At 43.7% G+C, this 25,592-nt stretch overlaps 1 protein-coding gene across 1 annotated transcript; it reads right to left on the reverse strand.

The window, feature by feature from the left end:
* Positions 1-1,602: 1,602 nt before the first annotated feature.
* Positions 1,603-24,929, reverse strand: LOC139446069 (EGF domain-specific O-linked N-acetylglucosamine transferase-like). The gene is made up of 16 exons (XM_071227340.1): positions 24,750-24,929; positions 24,058-24,161; positions 23,358-23,475; positions 19,741-19,841; positions 16,229-16,333; positions 14,131-14,237; positions 13,309-13,412; positions 12,071-12,160; positions 11,185-11,256; positions 9,585-9,671; positions 7,148-7,216; positions 6,127-6,185; positions 5,478-5,505; positions 3,532-3,623; positions 2,222-2,324; positions 1,603-1,811 (listed from the first exon to the last, which is right to left on the reverse strand). Exons 1-16 carry the CDS (start codon positions 24,927-24,929, stop codon positions 1,644-1,646), a joined length of 1,587 nt encoding a protein of 528 aa, XP_071083441.1. The 3' UTR covers positions 1,603-1,643.
* Positions 24,930-25,592: the final 663 nt, after the last annotated feature.

Here is a 25,592-nt window from a genome sequence, read left to right on the forward strand (position 1 = left end):
TTGTCTACTTACGGGCATGTCTGTCTGTTGCTATGTCTGCCTAAAGCCATGTCTTCCCATTGGTATGTGTGCCTACCGGCATGTCTTCCCACTGGTATGTGTGCCTACTGTCATGTCTTCCCACTGGTATCTGTGCCTACTGTCATGTCTTCCCATTGTTATGTCTGCCTACTGTCATGTCTTCCCACTGGTATGTGTGCCTACTGTCATGTCTTCCCATTGTTATGTCTGCCTACTGTCATGTCTTCCCACTGGTATCTGTGCCTACTGGCATGTCTACTTATGGGCATGTCTGCCTATTGTTAGTACTGTCTACTGGCATGTCAACATACAGTTATGTCTGTTTATTGGTTTGTCTGCCTCCAGGCATCACTACTTACACGTATATCTGCCAATTGTTTTGCCGGGATGTGTGAATAGCCATGGATTATATACACGAATGATTACCCGCCCAGAGTCGGGTGCATATTTATTATACCAATAGTTTCTTAGGTGTATCGACCCGTATCGACAATATACTAACAGTTTTGTTTGTACGCCTTGAACAGTATGGATATAACACATACAGACAGCAGACCCGTGAAGAGTCCGGGGTAGAATAGGTCTTCAGCTGTTGTTAACCCATAGCAAAGCTGACACCATGTGAAGATCCGGGTTAGAATTGCTCTTGAATAACTCACGCTTGTCAGGCGACTAACGGGATCGGGTGGTCAGGCTCGCTGACTTGGTCGATGTGCAATTGCATTGAATATTTTGGCAATTGAAACTCTGATGCCGGTGTTGGACTATGCTAGGACCTTGGTGTTGCTTCTTTCGCTGTTATTCTGTTGGCCCTTTTGTATTTACCAGGGTCACAGGTGGCCCAGTCATCTGAGGCGCCAAAATTCTCTGTGTCGAGTTGTGTCCCTTAGGTGTGCCATAATCTTATGATCGTGGTTCGAGTCCCTGACAATGTTTCGACTGTTATCATCACCATAGTCGTGCTCGTAGTAATACCTGCGACATTTCTGGCTTTCCTCCCACACCCAAGCTGACGTTTTTCAAGGCGGACCAAAGGACAACTCACTCCCTCAATGTACCACTGGTCCACTCCCTCAATGTACCACTGGTCCACTCACTCAATGTACCACTGGTCTACTCCCTAAATGTACCACTGGTCTACTCCCTAAATGTACCACTGGTCTACTCCCTCAATGTACCACTGATCCACTCCCTCAATGTACCACTGGTCTACTCCCTCAATGTACCACTGGTCTACTCCCTCAATGTACCACTGGTCTACTCCCTCAATGTACCACTGGCCCACTCACTCAATGTACCACTGGTCCACTCCCTCAATGTACCACTGGCCCACTCACTCAATGTACCACTGGCCCACTCACTCAATGTACCACTGGTCCACTCCCTCAATGTACCACTGGTCTACTTTCTCAATGTACCACTGGCCCACTCTTTCAATGTACCACTGATCCACTCGCTCAATGTGGATTTCTGCCAGTGTGATCCTGTGACGTCAGCAAACAATCGTTCCAAGAACAGTCTCACGTTAGGTCTGAATTGAACACGATTATTGACCATTGAATTGGTTCTATATTTTCTTACAAAAGCAAAAATATTGTGGTAATGTCATACTGAGTCTACAATCATAGTTCGTCCTTATGAATATGTTTAGAGTTCAGTTCCCCGTCTTTAAGGAATGCATGATGGGAAGTCACGTGATCTGCAGCCTTGCGAACAAGTCTAAGCGTTTCATATGGGTCAAACTCATAGTCGACAAACTTCGCCTTGGCACCTCCTTTGTAGGCGTCATCCTGTTACAGAAGAAAAGAAACATCGGTGATCACATCCTGATGAAGAAAAATATGGCAACATGTAGTTATTACAGGATAATGTTTACTTATGAGTTAAATAAGTTCGCTTCATATAAATAAATTGCAGTGTTAAACAATAATACCTGAGCGCCAATATACCACTTTCCAAACAAAACTGTTAATTTTGACAATAATATTATTATTCAATTTGCAAGAAACCGATTTCAAAGGCGCCGAAATTTTCTGTGCAGAGTTGCGTCCCTTTGTTGTGCCAGGAACCTATGATCGCGTGTTCGAATTATGTTATAGCACCATACAACAATGCCGCTGTATTTCATTTACACAGCAAACACGAAAACGTCGTTTTTATCCGTATTATGGGCATAGGGCTCATCAGTGAATCCACTCACCGCATTAATCGTCTTGAGCTTGTCCGCGTTTTCCCATGTCATGTATTTAATCCCTCGGAGTCGGGCAAGATTGAGGTAGCAGCTTGGATCCTCGCAATTGTAACTGAAAACGCATGAAGTGTATTCTGTTTGTGAATATTTTGAAGGTAGTCATCGATCACCCATTCCCAAACGAGGCCTAAATATTGGACAATTTTTAGCGGCATGGGTGTTTTCTACTCAGAGGTCCTTGTTCTGCGAGAGACGGTCTTCAAGATGTTTGTAATTGTAGATATCACGCCTGCATTACGTGTTACTTTAGGTCATCATTAGGTGAGATGGGGTTTAACGTCGCTTTCAGGATGATTGTACTCTTATAGCGACGTCCATAACGGTGTGTGTGTTGCTGCTTGTGACCAGTCCGGACTAATGTCGGACTAGTGCTAGCCCACAGAGATACCATGCCGCAGTTTAACAAGGACACCCCACACAGACACAGTATACTGACTTTGAGCCGACCAGTCCTTGCTTTAGCCCCTTAATGCCGAGCGCCAGACAAGGTAACAACAAGTACCATCTTTTAACGTCTTTTGGTATGACGCGGCCGAGGATCAAACCACCGACCTTCAGTTCTCCGGACAGACGCTTTATCCACTGGACCACCACGTTCCTTTCATTTTGTATGTTGTGACACGAATTACATCTACAGATATCAATATCTCTAAATATTGTATGCGTTGAACGTTACGGATCTTCGTTACGCAGTTATAAAACCCTGGCTGTGGAATGTACTTTGTCTTTATTGGACCTGTAGGATTTTGCTGAACGTGATTATGTTCCGCTATGAATGGAGATCCGGTATAGAATAGGTCTTCAGCAACCCATGCTTGCCGTAGAAAGCGACTATGCTTGTAAGAGGCTACTAACGGGATCGGGTGGTCAGGCTCGCTGACTTTGTTGATGCATGTCATCGAACCCCAATCGCGTAGATCGATGCTCACTGGATTGTCTGGTCGAGTCTCGATTATTTACAGATCGCCGTCATATAACTGGACTATTGCTGAGTGTGGCATTAAACAACAAACAAACAAACAAATATGAATGGAACAAAAGAGAAATATTCATTATCGCAAGCCGTAACTGCCATTCGGCTTGTCCCGGAGTTGGATCTGCCCTTGAATTTGACATCCGAAACAATTGCTCAGGACTGGGTCAGAAAAAATAATATTTGAAAAGCTTAAATTGAGACATCTGAACATGTGCATGGAAAGAGGCGAGTGGTGTGAGGAATTGCATCTGTTTTAACCCTTTTGTTAAACTGGACCACTTACATTTCAAACACCACTGCCCAGTCAGGTAGAAACAGCAGGTGCGTCAGCCCGGCGCCGTGGATGCCAATCAGGATGTCGGTATTGTAAGAAATCTGTAAATATATATTTGCCTCATGTTCAGCAAATGTACTCATTTTACACCGCTTTCAGCAACATCACTGCAGCATTACGGCTGTGAACACACAAAGGTTGGCGTCCACACTTTGTTTTGTTTGTTGTTTAACGCCGCACTCAGCAATATTCCAGCTATATGATGGCGGTCTGTAAATAATGGAGTCTGACCAGACAATCCAGTGAATGACATTTTGAGCATCGATCCACGCAATTGGGATGATATGACATGCCTCGACGAGTCAACGAGCCTGGCCACCCGATCCCGTTAGTCGCATCTTACGTCAAGCATAGTCGCCTTTTACGGCAAACATGGGTTGCTGAAGACCTATTCTACCCCGGATCTTCACGGGCAACACTTTGCACCCATATGGGGAATCAAACACGGGAATTCGGTGTGACGACCTGACGTTTTAAACATTTACCAGAATGTTTCCCTGCTTAGTGATAATGAACATTAATCTTCAGAATGCACAAACAGTACTTCTGTCGGTAATATTCAAGTCTATATGTCGTGAAATTGTTTTGTATAACAGACCCTCGTTAACCTGGACGGTCCTTTTGCATCCACCACAACGTAAATGGGTGAGCTGTTTGTATGTCCATTCCAACAGTATTCCAGTTATATCACAACGTGTCAGCTTTATGTGGGAGGAAAGCCCGAAGTGATGTTGGTCTTAGACGTTTACCACTTTGGTGAAGCCGACGAGCACGGGTATGAATCTGACAACCATAGAAACATGATCAAGGTGAATCAGGAATCAGAGGTTTCTGTCACGCCTAAGGGACGCAACTCTGTGCAGCGAATTGTGGCACCTTAAGGGGCCGTCACACCATGACGTTCTGGTCAACGTTCTCTGAACATTTCAATCGTTCAATTTTTGAGCGTTCTAGAATGAGGATGACACATCTGGCGTGTGATTAACGTGTGCCTAACGCATGACTAGCGTGTGTCTAACGCACGAGAAGCGTGTAACAGCGACCAAGTAAGATACCCCTGAAAACCATTAGCGGGTGCTAACGTGCCACTGGCGCGCGACGAACAATTTGTCAACGTTAGACGAGCGTGTTGAGCGTGTGACTAGCGTGTGAATAACGACAGAATAGCGTCTTGCTGGCGTGTTATTTTTACGGTGCGCTAGGGGACCGTTCAGCGGTCGTTGACAGGTCGCCAGTGAGTCGTTCAATGCAAAGAAAACGATTAGTAACAACCAAGTAACGCTAGAGTAACGACTGACTAACGATAGCCGAACGCGTGCAACGCTAGGCGAACGTTAGTAAAACGTTCCACGAACGTTCTTAAACGATCTTCAGCGTTTAAAATTAAACGTTGAAGAACGCTGGTCTCAGTGAGAACGTTTGTGCATGTTTAATACTTTTTTTCCGGACCAGCGTTCTCCGCCGATTCCCGGCGATCACCGACGTTCACTAGCGTTCACACAACGCTCTTCTGGCGCTATCCCAGCGACCATGGGCGACTACCAACGTTTCCTCAAACGTCATGGAACGCTGACCAGAACGTCATGGTGTGACGGCCCCATTAGATGACTCATGACTCAGCTCTATGAGGTGGAAAGACCAAAGTGATGACTCAGATTGTAGACGTTTATAACTTGAGTGAGGCCACGGGTATGGTGCAAACAGACCAAGGATCATAATCGGTGCAAATGCAGGATACGAAGCCACAGTACAGTCAAAGTTGTGTGGTCTGGGGGCGTCGGGTACTGTTTGTAGCAGTGTTGTTATTCATAGCGGGGAGAAAGTTCATTGAAAACTCAAATACAAAAAAGCTCTAAATATCAGAGGTTAAGTTAAAATTCCGTAAGTTTCATTACCTTTAATTGATCTGGAAACGGTATATTTCTGAAATCAAAATATAGAAGATATGTTACAATTATAAGATTGTCGTGTGCATGTCTTGTACATCAAAGCCTGCGTCTGTTTCTGGGGCTTAAACTTAGACATATCGCCAGTGTAAACTTGACATAACGTATGTGACGAAGTTCAAGTATTGTTTGTAAAATACCCTACCGGGTCAAAGAAAGTTACACCATGTTTGATGGTAGCTGAACATGAAGCCAACAAGAAAGAGTTATTCGATGATGTAGTTGATATGGGTTTATGTTTTGGACCATACGTTTGCAGTGTTTTGGCGACTGTTCTTAGCCTAGTAACGTTTTGATAACGTTTTGTATTTTTGGGTCAAATCTAATTTCCAAGGGTATGCTTTCTTTTGCTCGGCAGTGTATATGCACGTGTCACAACACATTTTAGTTTGGAACGTAGTTCATGAGATGCATGTACAGTGATGCATTACACCATTTGCGCACAATAAATACATAAATTTGATCGTTGGTAGTCTCGAAACATTCAAAGTTGTATGTAGCTCATGTTGATTATAGAAATAAATCAATATAGAATATTGTCGGACAACAATGTATTCACCTGAGAAATAAAATTGTGTCGCCTAAAGTAAAATCTCACCTGTTGTAGTCTACAACCTTCACATCAAAGTCGGCGTTACTCTTAAGGGCGGATTCCAACTTGAACGAATTTAAAAAAAAAAAGTGTTAACAGTTCGTATGGATGAAATAACATGGGAATTAATTCGCAGAGGCATTACTGATTACTCATTAGCGCCAGTCCCGTGAAGATCCGGGTTAGAATAGGTCTTCAGCAACCCATGCTTGCCGTAAAAGGCGACAATGCTTGTCGTCAGAGGCGACTAACGGGATCGGGTGGTCAGGCTCGGTGACTGGGTTGATGCATGTCACCGTATCCGAATTGCGTAGATCGATGCTCTTGATATCAGTCACAGGATTGTCTGCTCCAAAATAGATTATTTACAGACCGCCGTCCTACAGCTAGAGTGGTGTTTAGTGCGGCGTTAAACAACAAGCAAACATTAGCGCCACATCCGTAAAGTGGGTGAATGCTGTTTAAAGCCGTTGTCAACTCTATTTGAGCTATAAATCACGGCCACCTGTAAATAGTCGAATCTGGATCAGGTAAACCAGTGCACATGACATGCACTTTGTCCATTTAGTCAGCCTTTACGACAAGCATGTGGTTCAGAAGAGGGCAAAGGGAACCACACTGCATCAACGGAATCCTCACCATCGACACATCCATAAATCATTATCATCGCATCATTATTATTATCATAATCATCATCATATGACCATCGACGGAAGGAAATGGTCCTCTGCATATAATCATCATCATCACCAACAACAACGTAGTCATCATTATCAACAACGTCACCATTACTATCACCATCACCACCACCACCATCATCATCGTTGTCGTCGATATATCATCATCATCATCATCATCATCATCATCATCATCATATAATCACTGTCGAAACATCATTGTCAGCACCATTGTCATATTCATCGCATCATTCTGAATATCATGATCGCTGCATCATCATCATCATCATCATCATCATCAAATCACCTTAGCAGCAGCAGCAGCAGCATCAGCAGCAGCAGCAACCTACCTTGTCTATATTTCGTATCTTCCTGTACCTGGTGTTTCTGGACATGAAGGTCACACGTAATTTCCTCGCCTGTTGACGAAGCAGAGATTGTGTGTTACGGCAGTGGTAAGGTTACAAATCGATTCTGAACAGTCGTTAGATATCATATATTGAGGTTCTACGTTTTAAGAAATGTGTTTTTGTGTCATTATGTAGAAGGAGCAGTGCAATATTTTGTAAGAGTTTATTTCCGCGTCACACGGTTTACATTTATAGGAGTACGAGTAGGAAGTGATTGAGTGACTTGGATTTGACGCCGCTTTGAACAGTGTTCAAGTTATCTCAAGGCTTGTCAATTGATGTGGGAATGCCCGAAGTGATGCAGGTCTTAGACGTTCACCACTTTGGTGAAACCCACGAGCACGGGTATGGTGCTGACAAACCCAGACACAGACTGAGGGTGATCCGGAATTCGGACCCACGCTCATAGGTTCCTGGCGTGCCCAAGGGACATAACCCCCCACCGCGAATTGCAGCGCCTTCATGGCTGGGCTACCTGTGTCGCCACGAGTAAGAGTATATATAATAGGCGTCGGTGTACATGCATAAAAATAACGCCGAGCCATATATAGCTTGTGGCACACGATAAAACCGTAATAATAGGGTAAACTATAATGTAATAAACGTATGTACATATTTGTACCGTACATAATAGTTGATTTCAGACGATTACGTGATGAGAGACGATCTGCTGCCTGAAAGAAGGGTGTGTTCCTGTTTCACGGAGAGAAATGGTGACCAAACGATCCAGCCTAAGTCGTACCAGGATAGCGGGTTCGAATCCAAAATTCGCCCCGATTATGAACCTTGGTCGGCAAAATATGCATGCTAGTGGTTTCGTTTATTATTTTCACGACACTGAATACAAAGCAATCGATCATTTCAGGTCTGTAATTAACCAATCGTTGACTGATCATTAGAACATACCTTTTTGTTTTTTTTTGTTTCGGGGTTTTTTAACGCCGCACTGTTAGCTATATATAATGTGTAATATGATGGTGCGCTGTCAGAGCAACCTTGAACCTTCAAGGTCAGGCTAAAAAAACCACTGCATGGCACATGTTGTTCGCGTTGCCTGCTTTCATAACTGTCACATGCTTGAATTCGTGTAGTAACGAGCCGTACCGTCAGAATGTGCGTGTGTGCAAAATTATAACGGGAAATGTTTCTGAGGTTGATCGCGTTGGAGACTGCTGGTGTATGGGGTGATGTACTGTACTGCTGTGTCAGCATGTTCTCGTGTCGCCGTGTCTCCATACGTGCCTACTCCTACTTTATCTCAGCGTGTTTGCCTACTAAAGCTGGGGGGTAGCCTAGTGGTTAAAGCGTTCTCTCGTCACGCCGAAGACCCGGGTTCGATTCCCGACATGGGTACAATGTGTGAAGCCCATTTCTGGTGTCCCCCGCCGTGATATTGCTGGAATATTGCTAAAAGCGGCGTAAAACCATACTCACTCACTCACTCACTACAGCTGGGGCCTACTACAGTTGGAGCATGCTACAGTTGGGGCCGACTACAGCTGGGGCCGACTACAGCTGGGACCGCCTCCGTGGTCTAGTGGTAGAGCGTCTGCCCGGAGAGCGGAATGTTGGGGTTCGATCCCGGGTCGCGTCATACCAAAAGACGTTAAAAGGTGGGTCTTGTTGTTACCCTGCCTGGTGTTTGGCATTAAGAGGATAAAACAAGGACTGTGTCTGAGCAGGGTATTCATGTTATACTGCCGCTTGGTATCTCAATGGGCTAGTGCAATAAAACCGGCATTAATCTGGTCAAGTATAAGCAACCGCATAGACGGGGTGTTGCTGATTCGGCGTAAAGCAACATTCAAATATATCGTGGGTGGCATAAGGTGTACATAAATCACCCCTCCGTGAAGATCCGGGGTAGAATAGGTCTTCAGTAACCCATGCTTGCCGCCAAGGGCGACTATGCTTGCCGTAAGAGGCGACTAATGGGATCGGGTGGTCAGGCTCGCTTGGTTGATGCATGTCATTGTATCCCAGTTGCGTGGATCGATACTCATGATATCAATCACTGGATTGTCTGGTCCAGACTCGATTATTTACAGACCGCCGTCATATAGCTGGAATCTTGCTGAGTGCGGCGTTAAACAACAAACACACAAAGTACATCACCTTTCAGACAAACAAGTTGTTGACAGCATGAATACGTTTTCGTTTCATTTTAACCACGTCCCAATCTTAGTCATTCTTGAGATAAGGATGTGGTTGGACGAACCAAGAAACGTAACGCCCACCGCATCAGATTAACCCATAAAAGGGCTGTATCTCCAGTGGGAAGAATCTGATTTGCTATGGTTTTGCGGATGTGTATGCGCATGTGCGTGTATAGGTGAACGCGCACGTGCGTAAATGTGCGTGAAATAGCGTGACGTACCAGAGGGCCGTGTTGGTGTATTCCCAGTCTATGGAGAATGTGTTGCGAGAACGCCCTCATCAGCCCGCTGTTGTAGCAGTTCTCCACCTGGCAAACAATGGAATCACAAAGTATATTTGTTTATTGTTTTGTCGCATAAACCTAATTTGAAGTATACAATCATTTGCCGTGAAAATCCCCAACAGAATCATATTCACAATCACATAAATATTTATACTGATTTTTTTTATCATATACTGGCTAGGTTTCTCGGAAGAATGAAACCAACAGATATCCGTTGGGGTCATGTGCGGATGCAAATATGAAAGGTCAGGCAGGTACTACTTTCAGAATTACAAACAAACATGAAGTCTGCCTTGCCAATCGGTGATCGAGTTAACCATCGTGAATCTGGAGAAACCACTGGGATGAGTGTTATCATTATCAAAAGAGATTATCTGAGATACTGAAGATACGTGTCTAACTGAGACGTAGCTGAGGCATTTCAAAAGTTTTTGGCAACTTTGGAGATATATACAGAAAACTACGGTTATAACGAACTGACCGATATAACGAATTCATTTTTTAGTCCCGGCCATTTGCTGTATATATGCTGTATATATGCTTATAACGAACTACGGTTATTACGAACTACGGTTATAACGAACTTAAATTAGTGGTCCCTTTGAGTTCGTTATAACCGTAGTTTACTGTATTGCGAAACATTTTAGCCTGGGGATCATTTTTCCATAGGCTCGCAAAATGCAATATTTATTCCTAATACATGATATTTACCTTCCCAATACTTACTCGCGTGATAACGTTTATTGACCACATAAAGTCGCATCTTGAGTAGCAAGTCAATCGAGTTTTGGGATTGGGGGCTGGTTTACAGTTCTGCTGGCTTTCCAGCCAACAAAATCAACTTTGAACGGATTTACACTTCAAATCAATAAATAACTAATCATACATTTCTTATTCCATCTGATGTTTCCAAACGGGTTCTGTTGAAAAGCAGTATACTATCTGCACTGAGCGAATTGAGACTGGTAGATATATTAAAGAGCCGAAAACAGACAGATTGTGTATAATCTGCAAACGTCAATATATCGAGGATGAATATAATCTTATTCTAATATGCAATGTATAAAATAATCTGAGATATAAGTACACACCCCAGGAATTCTATGTAAATCCACCCCAACATAAGTTTAACTTTGTCTACAAAGCTCTGAGCCTTAGATCTTCGTGTATATGAACAACTTTCTTGTTACACGTATACCTCTCTCTCGGCTCGGAGTCAGAATACTGTGTCTGACTGGAGTATTCATGTTAAACTGCGGCATAATATCTCAGTGTGCTAGCACTATAAATCGGCATCAGTCCGGACTAGTACAAGCAGCCACACACACACACGTGCATGCACGTCGCTATATAAGTGCAATAAATTTGGACGCGACGTTAAACCACATTTCACCTCACCTCACCATCTCTCATGTCTGTATACACTTTGATGTAGCATGGGCCTATGGCCTAAACTATTTACTGAATAAAGACTATAAAGAATTCAATTTGTAGGTTCAAAGGCTCGGATAATCCCGTTATCCCTTGATGTACTCACTGGACGAATTGCGTAAAAGAGACCTTGCGACATCCGGGCCAGGAAGGAGAAGATGGCTTCCTTGAAACAAACCTGAAGAAAGTGATGTAATTGTTGTGTTTAACACTTGTAAATACGAAGAGAATGATTTTGGATTTTCCACCGCTTTTGGCAATATTCCAGCAATATCACGGCGGGAGACACCAGAAATGGGCATCACGCATTGTACCCATGTGGGGAGTCGAACCCAGTTGTTCGTCGTGATGAGAGAACACTTTAACCACTCGGCTAACCCGCCGCTCCTTTAACTGTGGTTATGCTAAAGACCCAAATAGTTCGAAGCAAATGATGCAATAGTTAGTTGCCCAAAAAGTATCTAAATCAATGCGTTACTTTTGTCATTGTTTTTCAAAACAAGTCATTCTTTCTCCTTAATATAAGGACCGCCCTACTCTTTTATATACTACTCACAAGAAGTTAAGGACCATCCGATTCTTTCGTATTACTATATTTAACCAAACCATGCCAGATTAACAACAGTAATATTAAAGAATCAATCCTTAACTTCTTTTGAGTGGTATATAACATGTGGCCACCCAATCTTCTACGACCCGTGAAGATTCCGGAGTAGAATTGGTCTTCAGCAACCCATGCTTGCCGTAAAAGGTGACTATGCTTGTCGTAAAAGGCGACTAACGGGATCGGTTGGTCAGGCTCGCTGACTTGGTTTGATGCATGTCATCGATCCCAATTGCGGGGATCGATGCTCATGATATCAATCACTGGATTGTCTGGTCCAGACTCGATTATTTACAGACCGCCATCATATAGCTGGAATATTGCTGAGTGCGGCGTTAAACAACAAACCAACCAACCAACCAACCGATAATTTGGTACATGTACTGACCCTTTTCCCTTCCAAGTCCACCAGCATGAGACGCGGGTGGTCAGTAAAGGCGTTCCATGTCTCCCCAAAGAGTTCCGTATACGCGCGAGCCTGCAACGAGAAGGCGGTTGACATGCAGCGGTTAAAACCTACAACTACATAATATCAGTAAAGGATATAAACCGCCTTAACGGCCTATCTGTGAAAATAATGCAGTCCGGCAAAGGAAAAGCCCGCGGGCCGTAGGCCCAAGGGCTTTTCCTGCGCTGGAGTGCACTATTGGTATCACACTGTATCGGTGATCGTGATAAACGTATAAGTGAGTGAGTATAGTTTTACGCCGCTTTTTGGCAATATTCCAGCAATATCACGGCGGGGGACACCAGAAATGGGCTCGACATATTGTAGCCATATGGGGAATCGAATCTGACGAGCGAACCCTTTAACCACTAGGCTACCTCACCGTCCGTAAACGTATACGACCAGCGGCATTCAAACTAATTCACGGGACAGACCAGTGGTCCAGTGTAGTCACGAAAGGGGATGAAATAGATCGGGAGTTATATTTCAGTGAAGAATCAAAATAGACAAGATGGGAATACAGATGTATCACAAAATAATTCGATTTTTATGATGTCATAAAATAAATAATTCCTGATTTAACAAATTCGATTTTTAGATGTGAGGTGAGGTGAAATGGGGTTTAACGTCGCGTCCAAGATTATAACACTTATCTAGCGACGTGTATGTACGTGGCTGCTTGTACTAGTCCGGACTGATGCCGATTTATAGTGCTAGCCCACTGAGATACCATGCCGCAGTTTAACATGAATACCCCACTCAGACACAGTATACTGACTTCGAGCCGACCAGTCCTTGTTGTAGCCACTTTATGCCGAGCGCCAGACAGGGTAACAACATGTACCATCTTTTAACGTCTTTTGGTATGACGCGGCTGGGGATCGAACCCCGGACCTTCCGCTCTCCGGGCGGACGCTCTACCACTAGACCACGGAGGCAGTCGATATTCAGATGTAAGCAAATGAATTTATTATTTATTATTATGTTAAAAAATGCATTTTATATATGTTAAAATGCATTTTATATCTTAAGTGGTATTTTAAGGAATAAAAAAATCGAATTGGTGATATCATTTATTTATTTTTTACAATAACTGCTCCCCTGACTGTGCTGATTAGGGAATAGAAAGAGATGTTATGACGTTTAGATATTGTATAGCAGTGTCAAGGTCAACTCACTGTATCCCAGATGAAGACGTTCACGTCCGTGGTGAAGGAGTTGTTGAGATGCTGGCTGATGTAGAGGTTGACGAAGTCACAGAAGTGGTGAAACATGTTCCCACCTGAAGCATCATCACGTTGTTACTGTAGTCGAATCAACAGTATATACTGTGCCACTTAAACACTGAGGTTAAATTAGTCTCATCGAGTACTATATCGTACATGCATATCACTACTAAGGCGACTATGCTTGTCGTAAGAGGCGACTAACGGGATCGGGTGGTCAGGCTCGCTGGCTTAGTTGATGCATGTCATCGTCTCCCAATTGCGTGGATCGATGCTCATGATGTCAATCATTGGATTGTCTGGTCCAGACTCGATTATTATCAGACCGCCGTCGTATAGTAGTAGTGAGTGTGTGAGTTGGGTTTAACGCCGCTTTTAACATTATTCCAGTTATATCACGGCGTGTCAGCTTAATGTGGGAGGAAAGCCCGAAGTGATGCAGGTTTCAGACATTTACCACTTCGGTGAAACCCACGAGCACACGTATGGTGCTGACAAACCTAGAAACATAATCGGGGCGAACCGGGATTCGAACCCACAATCATAGGTTCCTGGCGTTCCCAAGGGACGCAACTCTGCACAGCGAATCGCGGCGCCTTAGACGACTGGGCCACCCGTGCCCCCTCGTATAGTAGGAATAATGCTGAGTGCGGCGTGAACAAACAAACAAACAAACAAAGAGCTTATAATAAATGACCAGTCCCTTAGCGTTATATTGAAACTAGTCCATTCCTTCTAAGAAAGAAGGTATATGACATACATTTGTACACTCACCTGCATCTAGTTTTATAATGAACGTTGGTTTGTCGATGATGACGTCACATTTGCCGGATTCGAGTGGGCGTGAAGTCAGTGAGGTGAAAGGCTCCATTTCAAAATACCTAAATTGAGAAGACATGGAACTTGAACGGAATCTGGTGATTGTGGGTAATTGAGATTAAATGGCGCCTTGAACAGTATTTCAGTCTTATCACAGCGTGTTAGTTGTAGGTGGGGTGAGGTGAAATGGGGTGAACGTCGCGTCCAAGATTATTGCACTTATATAGCGACGTGCATGTACGTGTGTGTGTTTGTGTGGCTGCTAGTCCGGACTGATGCCGATTTATAGTGCTAGCTCACTGAGATATCATGCCGCAGTTTAACATGAATACCCCACTAAGACACAGTATACTGACTCCGAGCCGACAAGTCCTTGTTTTAGCCCCTTAATGCCGAGCGCCAGACAAGGTAACAACAAGTACCATCTTTTAACGTCTTTTGGTATGGCGCGGCCGGGGATCGAACCCCGGACCTTCCGCTCTCCGGTCGGTCGCTCTACCAATAGACCACGGAGGCGGCTTTCAGGAATAGATTAATGTTGTCCATTAAATGTGACATGACCTTAACCATTGTACATAGGCCGCAGGCGAAATGTAAAATAAAACCCTTTTGACATTTGACTTGAGTGTAAATAGGATTTAATATACGTGTTTATGTCATTAAAACTCGAGTTATAAGAGTTTTTAAAGGAACAATCAACCTCAAATAAATCAACTAAATTGTTTCCTTCGGGCATTTCACCCATCTGGCCTTAATACTCATGTCGAATGTATACATGTATATAGAGAAATATGCAAATCTAAATCAGAATTGGAAAACTTTTTAAAGCAGAATATGTAAGTGAGTACGGATTGACGCCGCTTTAATCTGTTCCAGCAATATCACGATGGGGGACGCCAGACAACTTTTAAAGTAGAAATGCTTTATGATCTAAACGATTTCAAAGACTGCATCTCTGTTTTGGTAAGGCCTCGCCCTGACACCCTTTGGAATACAACCAGGATTTACTTACCACTATCCTAGCATTTCTACATGCTCTTTTATGATTTTGAGAGAGGTTGTGCATGGGTGAGTGAGGTAGTTGGGTATGGAGCCACATTCAACAATATTTCAGTTGATGATAATTTTCGCGAACACCTGGGCCCACTTGCACAAAGCGATCTTAGCGCTAAGATGATCTTAACTCCCATACTCTAACATAGGCTTACAATAGTCTTAGCGCTAAGATCGTTTTGTGCAAGTGGGCTCTGGTATCATCACTGTTTGATATTGATTCATAAACACATGCTTATATCGTACATTGGACTCTGCTATTATCAGCGATTTCTTATGACTTAAAGTATGTGCTCATACAATCAATGACTGGTTTGTCTGTCCAAGACTTGATTAAAAATGTCGTAGAGCTTGAATAGTGCTGTCAGTGGCGTAAAACAACATGCACTTACACATTGTGTATCTCCTCTTGAATATAAATATTGCGTGTCACACGATGGCGACTGCGTTACGCCATGACCAGCCATCTTCCCGAGGCAAGGGAGTTAACTGACTATAAAAGTCCAGTTTACACCCTTGCCGAACTGAGCTGGAATTTCGAGACTCGATCGGAATGCCGCCAGGGGCTATTACGAGTTATTGGAGTCATTTTTACCAATCAGATTCCACAGATCATAATCACTCATGATAAACAAAATGGCGGCGGCGCCCAGTTAAGACGATCTGGTCGATAATAAAGATCTATATTGTAATAAAACAGGTCTTACCTCGCGAAGTGCATCAGATCATGTGGACTACCGCGTGAGGGTACACATGCATTGCGAATACCGCAGTCGACCGGAATCTACACGGCAGTCGCCTTTTTGTTTACGATCCGAATGTGGATTCCGTTACACGATTTGATTGGACTTTGCGAGAACTCGTTAGTCCAGCCAGAATATAACTTTCAAATTCCAGCCTAGTTCGGCAAGGGTGGAAAACTGGACTATTTAGTAGGTGAACAACCTTGCCTCGGGAAGATGCGACCAGTGCACTAAAATGACAAGTTTGAAAGACTCACCAAGACGACAGGAATCCAGTGTTGTCCCTCTGGGCGAGGAGACTCGCCCTGTCCAGCCTGCAGTGGCCACCAATCTGACCGCTCTTCAGTACATCCTTGCGGTAGCTGATCATGAAGAAGACGTTTCAGACTCGTGGCATAAATATGCTGTCTTGTGATTTAGTATCAATGAATATATTTATTCATAATTATTACCAGATTTGACACATAAATGTTCTTATGTGATAATGCCAAACTGTTTATGTGAAAATCCAACGAACTCAATCTTAAAATAGTTGACCTCGGCGTCAAAACGTGAAGAATACTGCGCTGTGAGGTATGATATATTTCTTGTAATCTTGAACTCTCTTTGTAATGTTAGTTTATATAGTTAACAAGGAGCGTTCCTTCACATCAAGATGTCTAAATCTGTTTGTGCCTTAATCCTAAATCGTCTATGTGTGTTTCTTTGTACATTCATCCTAAGGTAAATCCATATTTCAGTGCCTTCGGATTAACATAGGATTGTTGGAGTCGAGGTATCGGGGAATAGAGGCGTGTTGGAATGTAGGCATCAGCAATATAGGCATCATGGAACATAGGAATCGAGGGATCGGGGAATATAGGCGTGTTGGAATGAAGGTATCTGCAATATAGGCATCATGGAACATAGGAATCATGGAGTGTAGGCATCATGGAACATAGGAATCGTGGAGTGTAGGCAACGTGGAATATAGAAATCATCGAGCGTAGGCATCTGGGAATATAGGAATCATGGAGTGTAGGCAACGTGGAATACAGGAATCATGGAGTGTAGGCACAAGGGAATATGGGAATCATGGAGCGTAGGCAACGTGGAATATAGAAATCATGGAGTGTAGGCGTCTGGGAATATAGGAATCATGGAGTGTAGGCATAAGGGAATATAGGAATCATGGTGTGTAGGCATAAGTGAATATAGGAATCATGGAGTGTAGGCATAAGGGAATATTGGAATCATGGAGTGTAGGTATAATGGAACATAGGAATCATAGAGTGTAGGCAACGTAGAATACAGGAATCATGGAGTGTAGGCATCTGGGAATATAGGAATCATGGAGTGTAGGTAACGTGGAATACAGGAATCATGGAATGTAGGCACAAGGGAATATGGGAATCATGGAGCGTAGCCAACGTGGAATATAGGAATCATGGAGTGTAGGCGTCTGGGAATATAGGAATCATGGAGTGTAGGCATCAGGGGATATATGAATCGTGGTGTGTAGGCATCTAGGAATATAGGAATCATGGAGTGTAGGCAACGTGGAAATATAGAAATCATGGAGTGTAGGCATAACGGAATGTAGGAATCATGGACTGTATGCATAAGGGAATATAAGAATCATGGAGTGTAGGCATAAGAGAGCATAGGAATCATGGAGTGTAGGCATAAGGGAATATGGGGATCATGGAGTGTAGGCAACGTGGAATATAGGAATCGTGGTGTGTAGGCATAAGGGAATATGGGAATCATGGAGTGAAGGCATAAGGGAATATAGGAATCATGGAGTGTAGGCATAAGGGAATACAGGAATCATGGAGTGTAGGCATCCATGGATATAGGAATCATAGAGTACATGCATAAGGAAATATAGGAATCGTGGTGTGTAGGCATCTGGGAATATAGGAATCCTGGAGTGTAGGCACCGTGGAATATAGGAATCATGGAGGGTAGGCATAACGGAATATAGGAATCATGGAGTGTATGCATAAGGGAATGTAGGAATCATGGAGCGTATGCATGAGGGAATATAGGAATCATGGAGTGTAGGCATAAGGGAATACAGGGATCATGGAGTTTAGGCAAAGGGAATATAGGGATCATGGAGTGTCGGCATAATGGAATATAGGAATCAAGGAGTCTATGCATCAGGGAGCATAGGAATCATGGAGTGTAGGCATAAGGGAATATAGGAATCATGGAGTGTAGGCATAAGGGAATATTGGAATCATGGAGTGTAGGCATAAGGGAATATAGGGATCATGGAGTGTCGGCATCTGGGAATATAGGAATCATGGAGTGTAGGCAACGTGGAATGCAGGAATCATGGAGTGTAGGCAACGTGGAATGCAGGAATCATGGAGTGTAGGCAACGTGGAATGCTGGAATCATGGAGTGTAGGCATAAGGGAATATGGGAATCATGGAGTGTAGGCATAAGGGAATATAGGAATCATGGAGTGTAGGCAACGTGGAATGCAGGAATCATGGAGTGTAGGCACAAGGGAATATGGGAATCATGGAGTGTAGGCAACGTGGATTAGGAATCATGGAGTGTAGGCGTCTGGGAATATAGGAATCATGGAGTGTAGGCATATGGGAATATAGGAATCATGGTGTGTAGGCATAAGTGAATATAGGAATCATGGAGTGTAGGCATAAGGGAATATAGGAATCATGGTGTGTAGGCATAAGGGAATATAGGAATCATGGAGCGTAGGCATAAGTGAATATAGGAATCATAGAGTGCATGCATAAGGGAATATATGAATCGTGGTGTGTAGGAATCTAGGAATATAGGAATCATGGAGTGTAGGCAACGTGGAATTTAGGAATCATGGAGTGTATGCATAAGGGAATATATGAATCATGGAGTGTAGGCATAAGGGAGCATAGGAATCATGGAGTGTAGGCATAAGGGAATATAGGAATGATGGAGTGTAGGCATAAGGGAATATTGGAATCATGGAGTGTAGGCATAAGGGAATATAGGAATCATGGAGTGTAGGCATCTGGGAATATAGGAATCATGGAGTGTAGGCAACGTGGAATATAGGAATCATGGAGTGTAGGCGTCTGCGAATATAGGAATCATGGAGTGTAGGCATAAGGGAATATAGGAATCATGGTGTATAGGCATAAGGGAATATAGGAATCATGGAGTGTAGGCATAAGGGAATATATGAATCATGGAGTGTAGGCATAAGGGAGCATAGGAATCATGGAGAGTAGGCATCTTGGCTAATGTCACCTTGGTATTAACAGCTAATAAATGTTGATTCTCAGATACGCCCATTCCCACGTTCACACACCCTCATTTGTGCTGACTCAAGTTAAAAACTGTCGTGACTTTTATCAACGTTCCCCCTCTGCGTGTATACGCTTGCACATGTCGTTGTGTTGTGTAGCAGTCCTCACTGATGCTCACAGTTACATCACAACAAAGCTGATACCAATTGCTTGCCTTAAACCGGCATGACGACCACCAGAAAGCCAGGCCTTTTCACACACAATACATGAAGCACAGCAAATACAAGGATGTGCACAGGAACAGTGTGCAGCTAGACCAGGAAATAGACATGTATGTCAACATTACACAACGGTGCGTATGGGAACTTCAAATAATTCTATAGCGTATTGAAACGTGCGCAAATAGACTTGCTGGGTTGTGTGTTCAATTAGGGAAAGTACCTATGCACATCGAGTGTATACCTGTGTGAAGTGAGTGGCGTGTAGTGTTGGTTCACACAATACTTAATGTGTATGACATGTACCTCTTTCCCTGGTGCTTCACGTAAGCTGTGCGGAGGTCGATGTAGAGGTTTGTGGCGTGGCAGTACCGCAAGCCGTCCACGCACTCCAGGGACGAGTCACCCTGCAGGGAGGAATATTCATATGGATGAATAATGCTAAAAGAGGAGTAAAACCAATCACAGGCACTCAATGCGGCCTGAAAAGCTTGACGAGACATCGTGTGTAGATGGTTATTGTCACCATAGCGTATGCCGCATTCGTACAAGGAGGGGAAGGCTAGACTAACATCTAGTCTCTGAAATGAATATCTTACAGAAAAAAAACATTGCTAATGATACTGTAGTAATCTATACTTGCCCACTATTATAGACTTGCATGGGCTGTTTTTTGGATATATCAAATTTTTCTACGTTTGTCAGCATCTTTTCCGTGCTCGTAAGTTTCACCAAGTGGTAAACGAATTAAACCTGCATCACTGCATCGCTTGCCTCCTCACTCCCTCACTTGGACAGGGTATCACAAGGGGATCGAGTTCGACTGTGCATGAAACACAGGAGCTAAATTATCTCATTTCAAGTGAGTTGAAACGGTATTAACGTCGCGGTAAAGACTATTGCATTTACATAGCGACGTGCATCCATGTGTGTGTGTGTGGAGGGGTTGGGTGGGGGAGTGGGGGTCGGTGGTGGTGGTGGTGGTGGTGGTGGTGGTGTGTGTGTGTGTGGGGGGGGGGGGGGGGGGTGCGTGCGTGTGTCTGTCTGTCTGTCTGTACTGTAGTCTGTAGTATTGCAGATTTCATAGTGCCAGCCTACCGAGACACCATGCCTCAGTTTAAACATGGATACTTCACTCAGACACAGTATACTGACTCCGAGCCGTTTTTGTTTCATCTCCTTAATGTCGGTCGCCAGGCAAGGAAACAACAAGTACCATATTTTCTTTGGATATGACGCGGCTCTCGCTCCCGTTCACATTAAAATTGTCCAGATTAACACACTACTGCTTCAAGAAGAAAGTATACACCCATGTTTGATGGTGGCTATAAAATATAAAATAAAACGTTATTCGATGGTGATGTATTTAATACGTGTCACATTTATTAGTTGTATCTTGGACCAAAAATATTTCGGCGACTGTTTTCAGCGTTTTGATAACGTACGTAATTTTGGGGTCAAATCCAATTTTCAAGTGTACACCACACTAAGGTGTAAGATCAGGCAAAGTTAACCAACAGAAATCGCCGGAATATGCATCTACCACCTCAACGGCAGACTAAGGTCTTTGTGACACTGAAATTGATCACCGTCAATCCATGTAAATTTCAAACCCATGTACTAGACATATTTTGGTTGCATCTCCTGTGTACCTCCATCTTCCCCAGGCAAGGGGACTGTAAACGTCCAGTTTCCACCCTTGCTGAACTAGGCTGGAATTTGGGAGTTGCTCACGATCCTATGCATAGTCCAATCATAATCGAGTTACGAACTTGACATCCGGTTCGTAACAACATGGATTCCAACGTTCAGATTTCGGTCGACAGCAGGATTTGCAAAATATGTATACAGCCAACTGGTCGTCGAGAGATATTTTGCAAATCTTTTCATGTTTTTAATTAAAGGTGCTCAAGTGATTTAATGCACTTCGCGGGGTACGACCCGTTTGATTACAATATAGATCTTGATTATTGATCTTAACTGGGCGCCGCCATTTTATATGAAACAAATGCAAGTGATATGATGGAATCTGATTGGTCAATAGGAGGAACATAGAAGGGACATAACCCGTAATAGCCACTGGTAGTGCTACGATCGAGCCTGGAAATTCCAGTTTGGTTCGGCAAGGGCGGAAACTGGACTTTTGTAGTCAGTTAAAGTGGTGTTGTGTACCCAGTTAAAAGGTCAGGTAAAGCAACATTCCCCGCGGTGACAGTGTTGGGTTTCGGGGGCATCGGTCTTGCCCCACACTGAAGCAAAAAAAGTTGAAAGAATGATGTTGGATGATAAATATAAGCTCACCCTCGTGTCTTTTGATATCAAATAAACTGACGTCCAAAAGAAACTTTACCAACTGAAAATATAAATTTCAGACAAAGTATAATATTTTTTTCGATGAAGTCTATCTAAAACACATAACCTAAATACAACAATCGTGTATGCAGAAAATGTTAATCGTCTGTTACATGTTTGCGAGATAACACGCGAAAAAGTGAAAAACACGTGCACCACGGACAACTGCAAATGCACGTGCGGGCAAGGGTATAAAACGATTGCAACGGGAAGTCAGACATCCACAGTGATAAAAAAACACACACAAAAAAAATGCCACGACTCACAGTCGAACAACGTGAACGAGCCTTGGGTATGGTACAGATGGGAGCCACCCACGCCCATATTGCACGAACCTTCGGTTGCTCCCGTGTGGCCGTTACCAACTTGATGCAACGTTACAGACAGACAGGTCGGACCGCTGACAGACCAAGAACAGGCAGACCCAGGGTGACCACGCCCCATGAGAAATCCTCAGCAAGCCTCGAGAAATTTTTCCACTTTTATCAACTCGTGTTGATATATTTGATATCAAAAGACACTTGGGTGAGATTCTCTATGTGACTGTTAACTTAAGCGCATCATCATCATCATCATCATCATCATCATCATCATCATCATCAATCATCAATCATCATCATCATCATCATCATCATCATAATTCAAAACAAATGTCACCACCATCCGGGAGTAGATCCATACTGGACTCGTGGAATGATTAATATCGATCTGTCGTATCATGTGCGTGTACCATTCACACAGATATGAGGCATGTGCTGTTTCAAGGACGGTTGAGATGTCTGTCTCCACAGGTGTTATGTACTTTAGGAGGACAGACGCTGAGCGAGTTTGTTGTATCAGTTCTAGAGGCATCAATCATCAACTGGCTTTGATCAGGTGGACGTGGCAGAGATGTGAGGACACTTCCCAGTATCAAACCTCAGTGACCAAAATAATGCAATTTACTATTTTGACATATACTAAATGTTCCCGTGTTTGTTCAGGTGAACATTTGAGTTGCCTTTGCATGTGTTTGTGACGACCAAGGGTACGCTCACGTTTACGAGAACACCTTGTATCATCACAGCTTGATAGCGGTTTATAAACACATGCTTGTGATATAGTCGGAACCCTTGTGTGGGGTTGTTAAACAGTGGATGTGGATGTGGATGTGGATGTGGATGTGGCTGTGGATGTGGATGTCGTCATCTACACACAAAGAGTCAAAAGATGTGACCACTCGATCCTCATTAAGCGGCTCTTACAAAACCATAAGATACAGCTTGACAATATTGTAATAATAAATCATGTAGTGGGTGAGTGAGTTTGACATTACGCCGCTTTTAGCAATATTCCAGCAATATCACTGCAGGGGACACCAGACATTTGCTTCACACATTGTACCCATGAAGGGAATCGAACCAAGAACTTCGGCGTGACGAGCGGACGCTTCAACCACTTGGCCACCCCGCATGCATAATTCATGCATAGTGCTTCAATTGATATCATATCATAAGGACAGTTAATACCATTATCTATCAATAGACAGTCTGTCTACTCAGTAGAAATCAAGAAAAACAATAAGAAATCACCTGTGCTTGTGGCGTGCAATAGATCCTCAGGTTGGTTTTCCTCTCCTTAACGTAGCCAAAATCAGCCTGCCTCCAAAACGTATCTGTGTTTTTCTCCACTGCTGAATGCTCTCCCCGTCTGTTAGACACCAAACAATTTCACATTTTATTTTACATTTTAAAAAAGTATATGCCGCAATTTTATTAGTTCGAAAATGGTGTCAAATGGGTTTAGAAACCCAGAACTCTGGACGTTTTACTTCGCATACGTGCAGTATGAAATTTACAGGTATCAAATGCTCAATAACATCCGCAAAGCGGGAACATGTAATGCCCTGTGCATTATGTATTATATGTATTTGTATAATATACATTTAGTTCGAACCTTCAATTATCCGTTCAATGTTGTTAAGTTGTTTGCAATTCCATTTTCCTGAACATGTATGGGGAAAAATCATCTTGATAGTTTCTAATTTGCACTGTACTGCACTACAAGCCACGCCACGCCGCGCCGCCGCGCCACCCCGCCCCGCACCGCACCGCACCGCACCGTACCGCACCGCACCGCACATTACTTTCGTTGTAACATTGGTGATATGAAAACCATTGCGTCACCTCTTGTGTGCGAATACCATGTTTGGTAATGCAAAGCCTGTTCTCTTTCCGCAAACGAAATCCTGGCGTTTTCCGCTTTCATTACAGTGCTAGTACTTGTGCTTACCTTGGTTTCTGTGACCCATCCTCGGTGCACTGGGGCGTACTCATCCTCTCCCCGACTTGGCACCTGACTTCATACCCCCAGCATCTCCTAACCTCCAGGGAAGACTGTCAACACAGATGGAGTAATAAATATATGTATACTTCACATCTACAATTGTTTACTTGTTTACCCGGGGGGGGGGGGGGGGGGGGGGGGGTTATGATTTGCATAACTGTGAAGTGATGACGGCGCACGTTCAACGACCAACACGATATGTTGTATAAGAAAATCGCTAATCTCGAGTGAACAATTCGTTAGGACCCGTTTTCAATGCTACGCGGATGCACGGGTGGACCAGTGGCCTAAAGCGCCGCGATTCGCTGTGCAAAGTTGCGTCCCTTGTTCACACCAGAAACCTATGATTGTGATCGAATCCCGGTTCGCCCCGATTATGTTTCTAGGTATGTCAGCACCATACCCGTATATGCCGGGTTTCACCGGAGTGGTAAACGTCTGACACCTGCATCACTTCGGGCTTTAAAGCGGCGTTAAACCCAACTCACTCACCCACTCACTCACTCAATGCTTCGCGAACTATTTTTCTGTTTGCAATATTGCATTCATTTTACGGCAGAGACCACAACAATTGGGAACAAACCGGGTCTTCGGTGTCACAACCTAACGATTTCATCACAAGGTTATTTCTCTCTCACCTTATAAGGGCAGGTATCTTCATCCTGACAACGTTGTTTCATGTGAGGATTATTCCCGAAGAAATAGGGCACGTGTTCCGGGGGGAGCCTCAGGTCCCCCCAGTCAGTGGCGCCCCCTACCGTCAGAAACATCGCTGACGTCACAATCAGAGGGAGTTGCCACAAGTATTTGCTCCGCATTCTGTGAACCGAATATTTGAAGAGATACATTTACACCTGAAACCATCCCGTAGATCGATGCTGATGATGTCAATCACTGGATTGACACGATTATTTACAGAGAGCTGCCATGTAGCTGGAACATCGCTGACTGCGATGTTAATCAACAAACAAACAGAATCAAATCATCCACAGTTGACCACACAACCAAAACCTGTTTTAACGAATGTCACGCGAGTTTGTTTGTTTGCTTAACGTTGCACTCACCAATGAACGAGCTCTACACCGACACAGATATTATGAAAATAAACCCTTGCGGATTCCGAGGAATAATAGGTCGCCCAGTATGTCCAGTATGTCTCAGTATGTCTCAGTATGTCCAGTATGTCCCAGTATGTCCAGTATGTCCCAGTGTGTCCCAGTATGTCCCAGTATGTCCAGTATGTCCCAGTATGTCCCAGTGTGTCCAGTATGTCCAGTATGTCCCAGTGTGTCCCAGTATGTCCAGTATGTCCCAGTATGTCCAGTATGTCCCAGTATGTCCCAGTATGTCCAGTATGTCTCAGTATGTCCAGTATGTCCAGTATGTCCCAGTATGTCCAGTACGTCCCAGTATGTCCCAGTGTGTCCAGTATGTCCCAGTATGTCCAGTATGTCCAGTATGTCCCAGTGTGTCCAGTATGT

This window comes from Haliotis cracherodii, unplaced genomic scaffold (genome assembly GCF_022045235.1).
Source record: "Haliotis cracherodii isolate W230 unplaced genomic scaffold, xgHalCrac1.p SCAF_6, whole genome shotgun sequence".
Lineage (NCBI taxonomy): Eukaryota > Metazoa > Mollusca > Gastropoda > Lepetellida > Haliotidae > Haliotis > Haliotis cracherodii.

What these genes read in the sequence shown, in the direction of transcription:
- LOC139446069 (XM_071227340.1), bottom strand. Translation starts at nt 24,929, where the DNA reads ATGCGGAGCAAATACTTGTGGCAACTCCCTCTGATTGTGACGTCAGCG. An exon ending in GATGGGTCACAGAAACCAAG is followed by an intron (nt 23,476 to 24,057) that starts GTAAGCACAAGT and finishes GGTGTCTAACAG; the next exon opens with ACGGGGAGAGCATTCAGCAG. An exon ending in AGATACGAAATATAGACAAG is followed by an intron (nt 6,186 to 7,147) that starts GTAGGTTGCTGC and finishes AATTCGTTCAAG; the next exon opens with TTGGAATCCGCCCTTAAGAG.